The sequence below is a fragment of the Emydura macquarii genome, unplaced genomic scaffold (assembly GCF_026122565.2).
Source record: "Emydura macquarii macquarii isolate MOO-44397 ecotype Brisbane River unplaced genomic scaffold, CSIRO-AGI_Emac_v2 contig_782, whole genome shotgun sequence".
Lineage (NCBI taxonomy): Eukaryota > Metazoa > Chordata > Testudines > Chelidae > Emydura > Emydura macquarii.
This window is the reverse complement of record NW_027130919.1, coordinates 135295-153167: the sequence shown is the minus strand read 5'-3', so window position 1 is coordinate 153167 and position 17873 is coordinate 135295. Positions and strand designations below refer to the sequence as shown.

At 61.3% G+C, this 17873-nt stretch overlaps 2 protein-coding genes across 3 annotated transcripts in view; one reads left to right on the top strand and one right to left on the bottom strand.

Annotated features, from left to right (window-relative positions):
- The window catches only part of LOC137149606 (DLA class II histocompatibility antigen, DR-1 beta chain-like), an 85641-nt gene that overhangs the window by 5025 nt on the left and 62743 nt on the right, over positions 1-17873 (top strand). The window lies entirely within an intron of this gene.
- LOC137149605 (HLA class II histocompatibility antigen, DR alpha chain-like) lies at positions 10429-16855 on the bottom strand. Of its 2 annotated transcripts, XM_067543126.1 has the most exons (5): positions 16749-16855; positions 15282-15539; positions 11453-11734; positions 11165-11315; positions 10429-10929 (listed from the first exon to the last, which is right to left on the bottom strand). In XM_067543126.1, exons 1-5 carry the CDS (start codon positions 16828-16830, stop codon positions 10926-10928), a joined length of 777 nt encoding a protein of 258 aa, XP_067399227.1. In that variant the 5' UTR covers positions 16831-16855; the 3' UTR covers positions 10429-10925. The 2 variants fall into 2 exon arrangements, with proteins under 2 accessions (XP_067399227.1, XP_067399228.1); XM_067543127.1 differs by lacking the exon at positions 10429-10929 and having other exon boundaries at positions 11161-11315.

Genomic DNA, 17873 nt, shown 5'->3' with positions numbered 1-17873 from the left:
CTGCAGAAGGTCACAAGCTCCTACCAGAAGCAAATGTTGTGTGTCCTGCAGGGCTGGACCAGGCACAGCCCAGGGATCTGTAGCTCATGCTCAGTAATTCCTGCCCCGCACCATCCAGCTCAGATCTTGCCTTGGCAGGGATTTTTATTCCCTTTCTCCCCGAGTGTCAGCGGCTGGGAGCAGCTCCTGCATGTCTGCTCCTGCTGCGTGTGGGGAGCCATCAACAAAGTCTCTGTCCTCTGCTGTCCCCCAGGGCTCACCCGGTGCCTAGGGCTGGGCTGCACGCACACACTGCAGCAGCGCAGCTGTTCCATGCAGCACGGCTGGTGGAGACTCTTTGTGCTGATGGGAGAAAGCCCAGACCGGCAGCCCTGGGGGAGGGGACGCCCCAGACACACGGTGGTGGGGCCATTTAGCAGCTGCAGGGATCGGGGCCGTTGTGCCGGGCAGGGGCTGGATCTGACTGGCTGGAGGGGCAGGAGCCCACTGGGTGGCTCTTTGGTGGGGGTGACTCCTGGGGGCGCGGCAGGTTTGTTCCCAGGCTGGATGGGCTCCTTCCCCGGGGTGGGGAGAGCAGGGAGGGGGCACAGGGAGCCCTGGGGAGGGGGATCCCCAAATCCCTTTCCCAGGGGAGAGGCAGCTGCAGCAGGAGGGACGCTCCTGTCACTAGTCCAGGCTGCAGCGAGCGGCCAGACACCCCCAGCACTGGGGGCCCAGCAATGGGGCAGGGGAGCAGCTCAGGGGCAGCACGTACAGTGGGGGCAGATATTACCCAGCATTCCAGCTCCTTCCCTTCAGGGAGACCCAGCTCCTCACCCCCCCGGGGCCCAGAGATTCACTCCCCAGCCACGTGAGAGCCGGTGCCCAGCAGAGTCCCAGACCCGGCTCAGGGGGGTTGGCTGGGAGGTCCAGCATCTGCCGGCAGTTGCCAGTTGAGACGAAGTGGAATTTTCTCTGATGTTTTATGAGTCCTGTGTGTGCCTCAGTTTCCCCATATGCTGCATGGTTACCCGGCGGGGTGGAAAGGGGCTGTTTGCTCTCAGGGCAGGCTGAGAGACAAGGTGTGGGTGTCACCGGCTGTCTGGACCATAGGCCCCAGAGCAATGGAGCAGCTGGGAAGACAGTGGCAAATCCAGTCACCAGGACAGTGACACCAAGCAGCCAACACCCCCTCTCCGAGGGAGCTGGACTCCCTTGTGCTCTTTGCCCAGCTGGAGACCCAAGGCCTGCAGAGGGATGAGGTGGGGGAAGGGCTGGCTGCTAGACGGGGTCTGGGCTCGCACCAGGCGTCTGCGAAGGAGCAGAGACAGACAGAGCTGGACCCAGGGGTTCCCTGCAGCTGGGCTGGGCTCTGGGCTGACCGGGCTGGGGTCTGCTTTGACCTTCCTGCCTCCGTGCTGCCCCCAGGCCGCCTGTGCAGGGGCAGTTGACTGATAACCCGCCTGTTGTGACAGCGCCGTGTGAGCGGCGACCCCTCCCTGTCCCACAGAGCAGATCAATCCCCGGCCCACAATGCTACATAAACCCCTCGTGACCATCACACAGCGTGGGCCCCACAGACAGCGTCCATGGCTGCGATGCCTGTCACACTGCCCCACGGAGAAGTCAGGGACCCAGGTTCCCCACTTGGTGTCCTGGGGGAATCCATGGCTCATTGCCTGGCCAGGGTACCAGCTGGGAGAGCCGCATGGATCATCCTCACACCGTTATCAGGGGGCACCAGGCTCTGTCAGAGTCCTGTGGCCTGAGCCCCTGTCCTTGGCTGTGGGCCGGGAGCAGTCAGTGCAGACAGAGAGACGTCTCCAGGACAGACAGGCCTGTAGTTTGCAGAGGGCCTGGCCTGGGGCCAGACTTTCATTCAGGGAAGCAATCTCTTGCTCAGATGTGCTCTAGAGGGGTGGGGGTGTCTCTGCCCCTTTTTGTGGCGTTCCTGCAGCGCAGCCTGTCAGATGTGTCTGAACCCCCCACGGTTTGTCAGTCGGGGCTCCCAGAGCTGGGACTGTGCTCAGCCTGCCTCCATTCGCTGCCGGACCATGGACCCCGTTAGACCCGACGCCCGTGTCTGGCTGCCCCATCTCTCACAGGCCAGTGATAGGACACCCAGGGTACCTACGTGAGGGGCAATCTCCGGCCAGACCCTGCCACCTCAGTGACGGCTTGTACCTGCTTCCTCAGCCGGGGATTGGGCCAGGTCTCACTCACCTTCACTTTTGCAGGCTCTGCTTTTATGTAGCCCCTCCCCACTCCATGGCCGAGATCCCCCCCTTCTGCCAGCACCCCCCGACCCTTCTCCCCCTTCCCAGGCAGGGCGGGTGTCTGAACGCTCTGCAGCACCTCCTGACATGGCAGCCGGGGCCCCTCCAGCCCAACAGGCAGGCCCAGGAACTCCCCGAGCCCCAGAGGGGGGGAAATGCCGATGTGCACTGGGCACTGAAGGCCAAGGCAGCTGCCAATACCCGCTAGTGAGGGAGGCGTGGGCAGGTCTCACAGATGTTACAGTCGGAAGGAGCCAAGATGATCATCTCGTCTGAGCTCCTGCACGTCGCAGCCACAGAGCCTCAGCTGCCCACTCCTGCCACACCCCCCTGAACCCCTGCCTGGGTCACTGACACGCTCTGGTCATGGGTTAAAGATGCCGAAGTGCCGAGAATCCCCCAGCCAGTGCCCCGTGCCCCAGGCTGCAGAGGGAAGTGGGCCGGGATCTCACCCGTGCTAGGCATGGGGCAGGTGTCAGGCACTGGCTAGCACAGAGCTCACTGTGATCCACACAGGCGCTGATCACCCCCACCCCCCCAAGGCACCCGCAGGACGGGGGACACCCCTGGACTATCGGACCCCCCTGCCCCCAGCATGGCTGCGATGTTCTCCTCCAGGCTGGGGGCTGTTTCCCAGTGACCCTGATGGGTGGGCTTGTTATCAGGGCCTGGGCTCCTGTCTCCAGCTAGGGGGCAGCCAGCGAGGGGCCATCACATTTGGGGTCAGGAATTTTCCCCTGGGTCAGACAGACAGGGACCCGGAGGGGGTTTTGCCTCCCTCTGCAGCGTGGGGCAGGGGTCACGTGCAGGTTTAAACTTGTGTCAATGGTGGAGGTTCTGTAACGTGACGTCTTTACATCATGAGTTGAGGGTGTCGGTGACTCAGGCGGAGGTTCAAGGGCTGTGACAGGAGTGGACAGGTGAGGTTCTGTGGCTGCACCGTGCAGGTCAGACGAGCTGATCACAATGGTCCCTTCTCGCCTCAGCATCTATGGGCAACGGGAAAGGGAGCCAGAACTCCTGGGTTCTATCCCCACTCTGGGAGGGCAGTGGGGTCTAGTGGTTAGAGTGGGGGGGGGGGGGGAGTCTGGAGGCCAGGACACTTGGCTAATCTCAGACACATCATCTGTGTTTCTAACCCAGAAGAATGCAGCTAGAGTGACCCAATAGCTCCAGATCATGGGGGAACTGGGCGGGGGGGTGGGGGAGGATACAGGGTCTCTCCCCTCTTGGGGCGCCAGCTCCAGTCCATCCCCAGTGTGGAGAGACAGGCTGGTGAAGGGGAGGGCAGTGAGCTGTGGGTCCTTCCCCCCAAGTGGTGCTGGCTCTGGTGCAGCAGGGCCTTTCTCAGGGCAGTGGCTGTTTCCTGCAGCAGGGACGAGCAGACCCAGCCAGCATCTCGTGCTCTGCTCGCCATGGGCTCTGCACTTCCCTTGTCCTGGTGATGGGTGACGCGGGTTCCGTCTCCCTCCCCACTGGCCCGCCACCAGCTGCCTGGCCCAGGGGAACCGCACAGCCAGGGCCACTTCTCTGCCGAGCCGTGGAAACCCACCAGCTTCTCCCTTTCACTTCCCCAAACACTGGGCTCTGCCCAGCACGGGGCTGCTGGGGGAGGAAGCGAAACCCCGGGTGTCTGCAGCGTCGCTTGGCCCCCATGTTGTAACCCCAGGCAGGGTCAGCCTCACAGTGGTGGGGCTACCCCCCCATGCAGAGCTGGCCCCGAACCAACATCAGGGAGAGTAGGATCTGTGCAGCACCTGGCACAGCAGGGACCCAGTCTGAGCTGGGGGCTCTAGACAGGCTGTAATGGAAATAATTACAAGGCGACAGTCAGTGACACTGAATCGTGGCTGGGTAAAGCTGGCAAAAGGAAAGCTGCACTGCTGGCCTGTGGAACTCACTGCCACTAGATCTCATGGGGGCCAAGAGCTCAGCTGGAGTCACACAAGAGCTGGAGGTTTATAGGGGCCCGTGAGGGTGTCCCCGCAGGGGTTTAAAGGTGTGTGGGGTGGGAGCAAACCCCACCTGTGTTGGGACAGGAGCTGAGCTCTCGCTATCGAGGGTTAAACTTCTCCCAGGGCTGGTTATCGCATCCCTCCGCCTGGAGCAGCTGGTTCTGGCCTGTCAGAGATGGGAGACCAGGTTATCTGGGCCCTGCGCTGAGGCACTCTGGGGATTCCTGCCCCTCTAAGGGGCCAGTTACATCAGACACCTGCCCCACCCTGACCCCTAACTCAGCAGGAGCAAAGCTCAGCGCGTGGGCTCGGCGTCTGCGTGCGGCCCCGGCACGTGCACCGCACTTCAGCCCGGAGCTGCCTGTGAAGGAAAAGCCCTGCAGGGCACAGGTCAGGGTGGGCAGGAGGTGACAGTCCGACAAGGCCAGACAAGGTGGGATCATCAGCCCCATGCCACAGCTGAGCGATTTGACCAAGTTCACACACCAAATTAGTGGGAATTGAACCCAGGAGTCCAGGTCCCAGCTCCCTGTGTCTTGGCTGTCCTGGGGCGAGCGGGGCTGTCCTGGGGGGCTCGGACATGAGTGCCAGGCCCGGGGGGGGGGCAGTTCAGGCTCTGATCCCCCCCCCGGGATCCTGATTTCAGGCTTTGTACAAAAGTCCCCTGGGGTCAGAATTCAGCCTTCTGTCGGGGGGGCCGGGCTGGCCTGAGCCGGCCGAAGTGTGGGGCGGGGGGAGCCGCTGCCCCCTGTCCCAGACCCCCAGTAACTGCTGCTCCCAGTCGGTCAACCTGCCCGGTCGCAGCCCGGCCCGGCCGGAATCTGCCGGAGACCGATGACGATTCCCAGGTCCGCGCGGTGATTGGCCGGGGGGCGGGGGGTTACTTGAGTTCAAGATGAAGTGGAAGCATCTGTGGGAAAAGCCCCGTGGGCTGCCGGGGAGGGGGGGGGTCGCTGGAGTCGGGGGACAGTGGAGACGTCTGGCTGGCGGGGGGTTGTGGGGACACTGCGCCGGGAGGGGCCACCAGCCCTGCCACAGACGTGCCCCCAAGAGAGATGCACCGAGAGCCGGGGGGGGGGGGGGGGTGTTAGCCACTGGGGGGCTGGAATGTAGGTCCCGGCCACCCCAGGACAGCGGAACACAGAGGGGCTGGGACAGGGCCAGCTGCCAGCACAGCTGTGACAGGTCGGGCTGGGGGGTCGGGCTGCAGAACGGGGGAGAGGTGGGGAGAGGGTGAAGGGCGGGACCAGACTCCCCGGTGGCGGGTGCTGGGTCTGGCGTTACATTCGCAAGGATCGGGCCCCTAGCACCCACTGCTTCCTAGAGAGCCAGGCCAGCAGGGGTCAGGGGGTCGTGTGGCCTGGCCCCCGTGCTGCCCAGGCCAGAGACTCACGGCCAGTCCCCCCGGGCTGGGCCCAGCAGCCTGTTGGACCAAAGATTTCAGCCCTCAGGGGACCGAGTGGTTGTGGCCCCAGGCACAGCCCAGGAGGGACCGAGGGGCCCCGAGGGCCGAGACCCCTGCGATGGCAGGGACCCGATCCACTGATCCCAGCCGGTGACCCACATCCTGCCCTGCAGGGGAAGGTGAACACCCTCCCCCCCAAGCTCCCTGCCAGTCTGTCCTGGGGGTGATTCCTTCCCTGCCCCAACCTGGTGACCCCGGGCGTGTGAGCCAGACCCAGCAGCCTGGCAGAGGAGTCTCTGGAGCCGCTCAGAGCCCCAGGTGCCCATGTGATGCCCCTGTCTTCAGCTGGGCCGATCCCTGACGCTTCAGAGGAAAACCCCAGAGCTGCTGCTTGGAGATTTCACCTTATTACAAGCTCCAGGTTGTCTAACTTCCACTCCAGCCCTTGGATCACGTTCTGCCTTTGTCAGCAAGACTGAAGCCCCCCAGCCCCACTCAGATCTCTGTGGGTCAGGCCCCAGCCCCAGTGATCAGTCAGCCCCTCTCAGCCTGCTCGGCGGTAAGCTGAGCTTCTCGAACATCACAGCCTCAGGTTTGTTTTCCAGCCCAGGGAGCGTTTTCCTGGCCCCTCTTTGAACTCGCTCCAGTTTTTCCACAGCCTTTGTAAAGCGTCTGCCCCAGAACCAGACACAGCCGTCTCTAGGGGTCTCACCAGTACAGGGTACAGAGGCACGGCCACGTCCCTTCTGCTACTCCATATTGCCCTGCTTATACCTCTAAGGGTCGCCTGCGCCCGCTGTGTCACAGCCCTGCACTGACAACGCATGTTCAGGCAGGGATCTGCGGTGACCCTTTAGCCCTTCTCTGCGTCCTGGCTGCCCAAGGCAGTCTCCATCCTGTGTCCTGTGTGCCCCGTGTACGGCCTGGCCATTGGCTGTATTAACACACAGAGCCTCCTCCGCTGGTTCGTTACGAACCTTGGATGTAAACAAGCTGGGACTGTTGGTTTAAAAGTGTCTGATGTTAGCAGCTGCTGCTTAGCCGCCTCCTGCGTTAGGGATGGAAAATGTTCTGTTCTGTCCACAGCTCATCAGGGACAGATGCAGCCTCCAGCGTCACTCCAAACACAGACAGAAATAGCTCGGTGACATTCCTGCCTTTTTTGCAGCTTTAGTTTTACCGTCTGCACCTAGCGATGGACCGAGAATCCCTGAGCGAGGGTTATTTTTGTTCCTAATATGTTTTAAAATCTCTTTTTATTCTCCTTAACCCTGTTGGCCATTGAATCCTTTAGCTTCCCTTATCAATCACCTGTATTTGTTTACTGGTCACCTATATTCGTTGCCATTTACTCCCGCTTTTTGCATCTGGCCCTATATTGATTTTTTTAGCATTTGATCATTGTTTCCACATCTCCCTTTAACCAGGATGGCTGCTTGCCCGGTGCCTTTTTCCATGTCTGTGGATTCGTGGCTTGTGAGGGGTCTGTGAGCTGTCGGGGGAGCCCTGGGGCTGGGGGGGTCTGTGAGACGGGGAGCTGTGTGAGCTGAAAGGATCCCTCGCTCTGAGGATGGCGGGGTCAAGGTCAGATTTTCTGAGCTGGTCCCATCACCCTATCTGGCTTTGCTGCCCTCACGGCCTCTCTAGACAGGGCCATGCTCCCTCCATGATGCACTGGGAGCTGCTCCCCACCCCCCGGGCTGGGCGAACGCCAGGGACTCTCCGAGACGCAGTTTCCTGGCATGTGCTTCCGGGAACCGGGGCTTTGCCAGGGACTTTCCGCGCACCGGGTGTGGCTACAGCTGCACCAATCACAGGCCCTGCGGCCACCGGGTCACCGGTTACTGGGTGAAACTGCCGCAGCGGGAGCCGGGTCTGGCTCTGCATGAACAAGGTCTGCTCCATCCCCACCAGGAGGGACAGGGCGCGCCCCGAGCTGGAGAGACGCCCCCAGCCGGCCGGAGCGACAGCAGCTTCCCTGTGCCTGCTAGAGGGCAGCCAGTGCCCTGCCTCCTGCGACCTCTGACCCCGCCGGACCCTCCTGAATCCCAGCCCCCTCCCCAGCACCAGACCCCACCCTGGATAACCTGTGACCCTGCCAGACCCCAGCCTGTGTGCTCCCTGAGCCGCCTCCCCCCGCCCCCCAGCATCTCCCTCAGTCCCAGCCCCCATCCTGGGTAACCCCTGAACCTGCCAGACCCTATCCTGTGTGCCAGCCTCATGCCTTAGCCCCACACCTGAGACCCCCACTCTGGGCAACCCCATAACAGCACGTCCTGATCCCTTCCTGAGCCCACACCTGCTACACCCTGTCCAGACCCACACCCCACCCAGGGCAGTGTCCTGAGCCCCACGTCCTCCCAACCGCTATCTCTGAATGCCCCGTGACCCTGCTGGCTCCGTGCCCTGCCCTCCCCACCTCCGTTCGGTCTCCAGTGCTACCCACTGGGCTGTCTGCCCCCTGCCACCCACCCCCGACCCCAGTGCTGCCCTGCAGCTCCTGGGCCTGCCCCCTCTGGGTACGTGCAGGGTCTCTCTCTGGTGCTGTTGTTCCCATACCCCAGCCAGGGCACAGGAGCGAGCGTAGCAGGGCCGCAATCGCCAGGAACACGCTGTGGGGTCTCTAGTACGTCAGCACCGCGGCGCTGGGGCCTTCTCCCCACAGCCTGTCATGGAGCCAGAGCTGCCAAGGCCAGAAGGCACCGATCAAAGCATCTGGTCCGAGCTCTTGCTACACAGGCCAGAGCGCTGCACCGGGATCCAACACCCAGCCCATGGCCGGTAGCCAAGCGAGAGCAGGTCTGTTAGCCACAGACGTCCCAGCCTGACGTACCGACTCCACGTGCTGGCGAATCCACCAAGGCCCTGGGTCGGCCGTTCCCGTGGGCAGTGCCCCACCCAGTTACAAACGTGTCCCGTGTCTCACTCCAGCTGCCAGCCCTGGCTTTCCTTCTGCGCTGTCTGGGGGTGAAGGAGCCCTCGGCGCTCAGAAATCTCCTCCCCACGAACCAGCTCTGGGATAAGCTGTCAGGCTGTCACTCAAGGGCAGGTTCGTGGCTGTTCTCTGAACCCCTCAAGCGTTTCAATGTCCTTCCCGGAGCGCAGACCCCAGAACGGGCCCTGGCGGTCACTGACGGCCTCCCCACTGCTGTACGGGGAGGTGACACCAGCTCCCTGCCCCTACTTGCTAGTCCCCTGCTCATACGGCCCACGGTCACATTCACCCTTGACGGTCGTTCTGTCTACACAGCAATGGGACACCTGTGACTGGCCTGTGCCAGCTGACCTGGCTTCGTGGGCTGGGGCTGTGGGGCCGTTTCGCTGCAGTGTGGACATCCGGGCTCCGGCTGGAGACCAGGCTCCAGGATCCTGCAACGTTCCTAGCTTAGCCATAGAGTCCGAGGCCAGCAGGGCCCTTGTGATGTCTCTAGTCTGACCCCCGCCTGTAAGCACAGGGCAGAGCCCTGCCCCACCATGACCCCTAGAGCAGAGCTCAGAGACAAACAGCCAGTCGGGAGCTGAACATTAGCTGGGGTGGAGAAGCCATCGGGACCTTTGGGACCCTGCTCCAATGGCTAGTTCCCCTCCTGGATAAAACTTGCCCTATTTCCAGTCTGAATCTGTCCAGCTCCAACTTCCAGCCCCTGGCTGGTGTCAGCCCCACCATGACCCCTCTTGCCCCCCTGGCTCGCTGTCCCCTGCAGACACACCCAGCCCGGGGTTTACAGCGTCTCTCTCTCTGAGCTATTGACTAGCCCTGGGCCAGGGCCAGGCCCTGAGACCCCCCTGGAGCTGCGTGCCCAGCCCCCCGGGCCCGCTCCAGCCGGAAGGGGCCCAGGCCGGGCCAGTGTCTGGAGCTGCCTAAAGGGAACTGAACTGGGAGGAATGTTCCCGCCAGGCACAGCTGTTCGGTGGCAGCCAATGGGAATACACCGATGGCTGGCGCAAGGCTGCGGCGGCCAATGGCAGAGCTCGGTCAGTGTGTGTGTGTGTCGGGGGGGGGTGTTATTGGCGGCTCTGAGCATCTAATCCCTGCTGGCCAGGAGCTGGGTGCGGGTGGGGTGGGGGCTCCCCAGCATGTGCCAATGGGGGGGGGGGTGCAGGGCAGCGCTGGGCTGGGGGCTCAGGGCCAGGTTCAGGGGTATCTGCCCTTTGCAGCACAATGACCCCAGCCTGTGGGACGTCCCCCCGCAGCACCAGGACAGGACAGCGTCTCTCTGCACACGCTCCCCTAGCGGGGTAAGTCCCGGGGAGCCTGGCCCATGAGCCCTGCCCCTCTCCCGGCCTCCTGGCCATGGGATGATCTCAAAGTGCTGTATGGACCATACCCCAGCCCCAGAGAACAGCCACATGTCACACAAGGGGAAACTGAGGCACAGAACACCTCACAGCAAGGCAGCAAGGCAGAGTCAGAGATGGGAACAGAACCCAGGAGTCCCGGCTCCCTTCCTTAACCCTTACACCAAACCCCCTTAATGCCCGTTCTGACCAGCAGCCCCTGCACGGAGGGCGGCCGTGCTGTGATACCCCCGGCTGCTGTGCGCTCGGCGCAGACTGGCCAGGTTTAAATCACGATCCAAACCTCAGAAACGTCCCAAAAACGCCCCTTTATTGCTGAGAAAAGCTGCAGAGTGAGATGGGGGGGCAGGGCAGGGCCACAGGGTGGGGGGTGGGGGGACTGTACAGGGGACTGGGCCCATCACACACACATACCGCACTGGGCGCAGGGCGCTGGACCCTGGGGCAGTTGGACATGGGCACAATGGGGCCTTTATCTGGCTCTAGCACCGGGGCTGCCCCACCCCGAGCCATGGGCCCAATCCTGCCCAGGGGGGACCTATTGACATGGAGTGGCTGAATCTGGCCCAGAGTCTGCTGGGTCAGGCTGGAGGGGAGTTACCTGGGGTGACTGACAACAACTCTGGCCAATACCGGCCAGGCTTGGGGCCCAAGCCAGTGCCCACTGGAGACAGTGGAAACCTTCCCCATGAGGGCAGTGGGCTGGAACCAGCCCAGTGGGCCCTGCTGCCCCAGCCCTGACGTGGGGGATCCCCAGCACTAGCCACATGATGTCACCGCCTTCTCACTGCATAGGCCCCTCCCCAGCCCAGCAGAGGGGAGCGGGGGTAGCCTGAGGGGCCAGCTCCCCAGTGAGTCTCTGATGGTTTGACTCCTCACAGTTACGGGGCCGGGGGTCCCCACCCAGACACAGCAGCCGGCACCAACGGGAGCAGAGCAGGGACACTGGGGGCAGAGCTGGGGGTGTGAGCGGGTCTCAAGAAGGCGCCTGGCGTCGGCCCCGCCCCTCGGTTACCTGGAAGGCAAAGCAGCGTCAGTTACCAGGGCCCTGGGCCCCAACGCGAGGCTGGCAGGGATCGTGGCCATTCCCCAGCGCCCCCAGGGAGCCTCCCATGGACACAGGGTGCTGGGGGCCAGGGGCTGTGGCTGGCTGGGGGGGCACAGCGGGTGGGGGTCTCCCCCAGGAGGTGCTGGTGCGTCCCAGAGGCTGAGGGTGCAGCTGGTGCCCTCCCCGGCCCGCGGCTACTCACAAGGGGCCCCGCGGGTTGCGGGCGGCGTTCATCTTCATCCCCTTGATGATGAGGATGGTGCCGGCGACGATGCCGATGAGGCCCACGGCCAGGCCCAGGGCGCACACCAGGGTCTCTGTGGTCTCGGGGACGGGGGTGGGCACCTGGGGCTCTGGAGAGGGGGAGAGAGAGAGACAGGCCTGGAGTGAGGGGGCTGTTCCCACTCTCCCCTCCCAGAGCCGGGATGGAACCCAGGCGTCCTGGCTCTCGGCCCTGTGCCCCGCGGGGGGCCCGGGCGCCCGGCCTTACCCCAGTGCTTCAGGAAGGGCTGGGCCAGCCCCGCGTGCTGCACCCGGCAGTCGTAGAACTCGTCCTGCCGGGGGATGAAGGGCAGGTAGGAGAACTTGCGGAAGGCGTTGTCCTGGCGGGGGTAGAAGTCAGTCTCGAAGACGCCCCCCGTCACCTCCTGCCCGTTCTTCAGCCACGTCACGCTGAGCACGGGCGGCGAGAACTTGTCCACGAAGCAGATCAGGACGTTGGGCTCGCCCAGCTCCACGGGGTCTTCGGGGAACACGGTCACCTCGGGGGGCACTGGGGAGACAGGGGTTAGGGGTGCCATCGCCTGCCCCGAGCCAGCCCGGCCCTGCTGCTCACGCCCCGCTCAGGGGTCTCCCCCAGGGTTGGGGGGTGTTACCGGGGCTGGCCGAGCTCCCTGCCCTGACGTCTCCTGGAGCACAAGGTGCAGGGCAGAGAATCCCTCACGGGCAGGGCCTGGCGCAGGGCAGGGGCAACGAACAGCCCTTGGCAAAGGAGCTGCCCTGGGCCCCCAGCCTGGGAGGGCGTGAACTGTCTGGGCCCTGCCCTGCAGAGCCCTGGCCTGGGCTGGCTGGGCCCCATAGCCCTCAGGTGCTGGGTGGGGACGCGCTGTGCCTAGGTGCCTGGTACTGGGCCTGTGTGAGAAGGGGAGGGAAGGAAGGTGAGCAGGGTGGCAGGAGGGGCTCAGGAGGGATGCCAGGCATGAAAGGTATGAAACTGGAGATAAGTCAGTTGAGTGTCTCTGGGTTAAGCTTAGAAGCAAGAACAATAAGCGTGATGTCGTGGTGGGTGTCTGTTACAGACCACCAGACCAGGAGGATGAGGTAGATGAGGCTTTCTTTACTCAACTAGGGAAGGTTTCCAGTTCACAGGGCCTGATTCTCATGGGGGATTCAATCACCCTGACATCTGCTGGAAGAGCAATACAGCAGAGCACAAACACTCCAGGAAGTTTTTGGAAAGTGTTGCGGACAACTTCCTGGTGCAAGTGCTGGAGCAGCCAACTAGAGGCCGTGCTTCTCTTGACCTGCTGCTCGCAAACAGGGAAGATTTGGTAGGGGAAATAGAAGTGGGTGGCAACCTAGGCAGCAGTGACCATGAGATGGTCGAGTTCAGGATCCTGACAAAAGGAAGGAAGGAGAACAGCAGGATACGGACCATGGACTTCAGAAAAGCGGACTTTGGCTCCCTCAGGGAGCTGATGGGCAGGATCCCCTGGGAGGCTAATATGAGGGGGAAATGAATCCAAGGGAGCTGGCTGTATTTTAAAGAAACCTTATTGAGGGCACAGGAACAAACCATCCCGATGTGCAGAAAGAATAGCAGATATGGTAGGCGTCCAGCTTGGCTTAACAAAAATGTCTTTGGCGAACTTAAACGCAAAAAAGAAGCTTACAAGAAGTGGAAGCTTGGTCAGATGACTAGGGAGGATTATATAAACACTGCTCGAACGTGCAGGAATGAAATCAGGAAGGCCAAAGCGCAATTGGAGTTGCAGCTAGCAAGGGACGTGAAGGGGAACAAGAAGGGTTTCTACAGGCATGTTGCCAACAAGAGGAAGATTAGAGAAAGTGTGGGCCCCTTAGAGAATGAGGGAGGCGACCTAGTGACAGAGGATGTGGAGAAAGCTGAGGTACTCAATGCCTTTTTTTGCCTCTGTCTTCACAGACAAGATCAGCTCCCAGACTGCCGTACTGGGTGGCACAGAATGGGAAGGAGGAGAACATCCCGCAGTGCTGAAGGAACAGGTCCAAGACTATTTAGAAGGATTGGACATACACAGAGTCCATGGGGCCGGATGCAATGCACCCGAGGGTGCTGAGGGAGTTGGCTGAGGTGATTTCAGAGCCATTGGCTATTATCTTTGAAAGCTCGTGGCAACAGGGGGGGGTCCCTGAGGACTGGAAAAAAGCAAATATAGTGCCCATCTTCAAAAAGGGAGGAAAGAGGATCCAGGGAACTACAGACCGGTCAGCCTCACCTCAATCCCTGGAAAGATCATGGAGCAGGTCCTTAAGGAATCCATTTTAAGGCACTTGGAAGAGAGGAAGGTGATCAGGAACAGTCAACACGGATTCACCAAGGGAAAGTCATGCCTGACCAACCTGATTGCTTTCTATGATGAGGTGACTGGCTCTGTGGATGTGGGGAAAGCGGTGGATGTGATATACCTTGACTTTAGCAAAGCTTTTGATACGGTCTTGTGGGAGTGTATTATTTGTACCCTGACCTGATGGCTACCTAAGTGGACACTTACAGCAGGCCTGGTGCTGGACACCGGGTCAAGTGAGGCTGCCTACAAGGAGCTGGAAGGTGGCCACTTTCACTCAGGCGCCTCACTTGCGGCGAGTTCCTAGGACTTGGCCGCCATCCACTAGATAGTAGAAAGTGTTCAAGGTCGTAAACAAGATAGTTGTGTGAGCTAAGAAGCTACCAGTAATATGTAAGCTGTTCCCGTGTGAAGTAGGTGAAATCATATAATAGCCAATTAGCAACTGTGTGATTCTTGTAGGCAAAGATGATTAAAAAGGTATATAAGCTGGGAAGCAAGAGGGAATAAACGATTCTGCTTGCAATCATACTGGTTGTTGTGCTTTATCCGTCCTGCATCCTCTGCCATCAGCAGTGGAACTCTCCCTCATCCTCTGCCATCAGCAGTGGAACCCGACACGGTCTCTCACAGTATTCTTATCAGCAAGTTAAAGAAGTATGGGTTGGATGAATGGACTATAAAATGGATAGAGAACTGGCTAGAGCATAGGGCTCAACGAGTAGTGATCAATGGCTCCATGTCTAGCTGGCAACCAGTCACCAGCGGAGTTCCCCAGGCGTCGGTCCTGGGGCCGGTTTTGTTCAACATCTTCATCAATGATCTGGAGGATGGGGTAGATTGCACCCTCAGCAAGTTTGCAGATGACACTAAGCTGGGGGGAGTGGTAGATACCCTGGAGGGTAGGGATAGGATACAGAGTGACCTAAACAAACTGGAGGATTGGGCCAAAAGAAATCTGATGAGGTTCAACAAGGACAAGTGCAGAGTCCTGCACTTAGGATGGAAGAATCCCATGCACAGCTATAGACTGGGGACCAACGAGCTGGGCAGCAGCTCTGCAGAAAAGGACCTGGGGGTAACGGTGGATAAAAAGCTGGATATGAGTCAGCAGTGTGCCCTGGTTGTCAAGAAGGCTAATGGCATATTGGGCTGCATTAGGAGGAGCATTGCCAGCAGGTCGCGGGAAGTGATTATTCCCCTCTATTCGGCATTGGTGAGGCTGCATTTAGAACACTGTGTCCAGTTTTGGCCCCCCACTACAAAAAGGATGTGGACAAGTTGGAGAGAGTACAGCGGAGGGCAACAAAAATGATTAGAGGGCTGGAGCACAGGACTTATGAGGAGAGGCTGAGGGAACTGGGCTTGTTTAGTCTGCAAAAGAGAAGAGTGAGGGGGGATTTGATAGTGGCCTTTAACTACCTGAAAGAGGGTTCCAGGGAGGATGGGGCTAGGCTGTTCTTGGTGGTGGCAGATGACAGAACAAGGAGCAACTGTCTCAAGTTGCAGGGCGGGAGGTCTAGGTTGGACATTAGGAAAAGTTTTTCACTAGGAGGGTGGTGTAGCACTGGAATGGGTTACCTAGGGAGGTGGTGGAATCTCCATCCTTAGAGGTTTTTAAACTGAGGCTTGACAAAGCCCTGGCTGGGATGATATAGCTGAGGTTAGTCCTGCTTTGAGCAGGGGGTTGGACTAGATGACCTCCTGAGGTCCCTTCCAACTCTAATATTCTATGATTCTATGATTCTAAGGTACCCCTCGCCCGTGTGGTACCGTTCTGGGCCTGCGTGTGGTTGGTGTCCTTGATCAGGATGTCCAGGTTGTTCTTGTTTATGGCCATGTTGCCCAGGGCGAACTGTGCATCGAAGCTGGCGAACTTGCCGAAGTCGGGCAGGCGCCAGATGGTCTCCTTCTTCTCCAGGTCCACATAGAACATCTCGTCCTCCTCGAACCCCTGGATGAACTGCCCCGACTCCTGCTGGGACTGGGCCATGCGCTGGTAGAACTCTGCCTGGAAGAGCAGGTGCTCCACTGTGGGGAGACGGGTGTCAGCAGCAGCCCCCAACACCTCTGGGTCAGGGTCTCCCAGGGCTTCCTCTAAGGCTGCACCCCCCCAGCCTTGCCATTGGTGCGGTACGTCACTCATGGATGTGCGGGGAAGGAGCTGCAGGGAGCCCAGGGACCCTGGCATGGTGCTGGGGCATTGGGGTCAGCACTGCATGGGAGGGGATAGCACCCCCTGCTGTGTCCCCTCAAATAATTTTTTCCATGCAGGTCCCCCATCCCAGTAGCAGCCAGGTCTAAACTCACAGCTTGTGAAAGGGATGTGACCCTCCCCCCATCCAGAGCGGTGCCTGATGGGAGTGAGGGTGGGGGGCAGGACATTTCATCCCCGTCTGTGCAGGGGGCTCGTTCCATGTCCTGCCATCCACACTCACAGCCAGGCCCAGCCACTGGGACACCCAGGAACTCCCCGGCCAGACAGTAAAGCTGCCCTGGGGGGGTCAGACACACTCCGGGAGGAGGAAGGGTCCGGCTCGGGGCTGAGGCTGGGATTCCCCAGGGCCCAAGGAGTTGGGCACCTACATCCCAGGGAATCGTTAGATGACCCCAGCCTTGCCCGGCAGGACCTTCACTGAGCGTTTGCAAGGGAGGGAACCTGCCACCACTAGCCGAGGAGAGAGTCTGCCCCACAGATCCCCTCGAGGGTCTGAGCAGCTCTTTGGGGAACGCTCCCCCATTTCCTCTGTGCATGTCAGCTCCTGAGTCCCTGTGGGGGGGGGATGCACCCCTAGGGAGGGCTGTGCTATATACAGACTACAGGGCTTTCCCCACCATACCTCTCCTGTCCCTGTGCCAGCCTCCCCTCCACACCCTCAGTGCCATGGGGGTGAGGGCCTCCTCCCTGCAGCCCCCAACCTGTCCAGACCAGCCCCACATCTCTCCCTGTCCAGCCCATCCCATCCATGGGGTGAGAGCCTCCTCCTTTCAGCCCTCCCATCCCATCCAGCTCAGCCCCACCATGCCACCCCATCCCCTCCCCTTTATGGGGTGAGAGCCTGCTCCCTGCAGCCCCCACCCCAATGCAGCTCACACCTTGTACCCCTCCCTGACTCATCACCTCCTCCCTTTGTCCCCTCCCTGGGGGTGGGGGAGCCGGGCACTCTAGGGGTGAAGCCCTCCTGTTCCCTCCACCTCTCGCCCCAGGTCCATGTGTCATAGCCCCCACCCCGCCTGTACCTGTCACTGCCCCGGTGCCCGGCAATGCCAGCAGGGTGAGCAGGGCCAGCTGGGCCAGGGGGACGCCCCGTCCTGCGCCCATCTCCTCTCTCCGGGCTCTGGGCTGGGTGTGGGGCGGCAGCACTAGCGGGGCTGGGCGGCGGGCACATGTCACACCCTGGGGGGCAGAGCAGGGCTGGGGCGGGCGGGGCCAGCACCCAGCATTGGCCCCAGGGGCCCGGCCCAGGGGCAGGCAGCCAATGGCAGAGATCCCTGCACCGACCAACCTGTTACCGGGCAGAGCAGCAGCCCCGGGCCGTGCCCAGAGGAGATGGACAGATTCAGAGCTGCCGGCTGTAGGATTGTGCTGCCAGTCCTGTGATGATTACGGGTTCCTTAAAGCCCCAGCGCCTGGAGTCACGTGGAGCTGGGCTGGTCTCAGCCGCCTCCTTAGAGACAAAGGGCATGTCCATCTGTACATCTGGGGTTGGCAATACTGCAAATTCCCGGCCAGACACCTGCTCCCGCAGCTGGGTCTGTGCTGTGGGGCCCAGAGCGGTGCAGCTCTGCCGGCAGCCCAGTGTAGACATGGGGCTGCCAGGAGGGGTTTAGCTCCAGGGTGGGGACAGCCCCTCCCCGCAGAGCTCGCCCTGGCCACAGACACCCTGTTCTGCAGCACGGCTGTGTGCACACGGGGGGCTTGGCCGGTCCAGCTCTGCCCTGGGGGGGTCGTACCCCGACCCGGAGAGCTGTGTACTGGGGGAGGGGTAAAGCTGCTGACCCACAGAGCTCTGCTGGGGACCAGGACGCAGACAGAGTTCAAGGGGATTATCCATGGGGCACTGGTTCCCATCTGGCCCTAGGGCTGGCTCGGGGAGTCAGGGAATGGGACACGGGGCTTTTCCCCTCTCGAAGCTGCTGGCTGTGAGCGGCTGTTAGTGACCAGAATCCCTCCCCCAGGGTCTGTTCTGGGCCCTCTGTGGGACACGTTGGTTTGTGTCCCCTGCTCAAACCCCGCCTCCCCCCATGGCACCAACTCCCCCCTTTGCGTGATGTGCTGGACGTTCACACTGCACCAGTCAGGAGGGGTCTGGTGCTAGCAGCCCAGAGAGGGCCTGGACCAGCTGTTCTGACGTTGGCCTAGGA

Excerpts from the sequence above, each read along its gene's own strand:
- LOC137149605 (XM_067543126.1), bottom strand. The coding sequence starts at position 16,830 with ATGGGCGCAGGACGGGGCGTCCCCCTGGCCCAGCTGGCCCTGCTCACC. Across the intron at positions 11,735-15,281 it reads CCACACGCAGGCCCAGAACG|TGCCCCCCGAGGTGACCGTG; the intron begins GTACCACACGGG and ends CTGTCTCCCCAG. Across the intron at positions 11,316-11,452 it reads GCCCTTCCTGAAGCACTGGG|AGCCCCAGGTGCCCACCCCC; the intron begins GTAAGGCCGGGC and ends CCCCCTCTCCAG.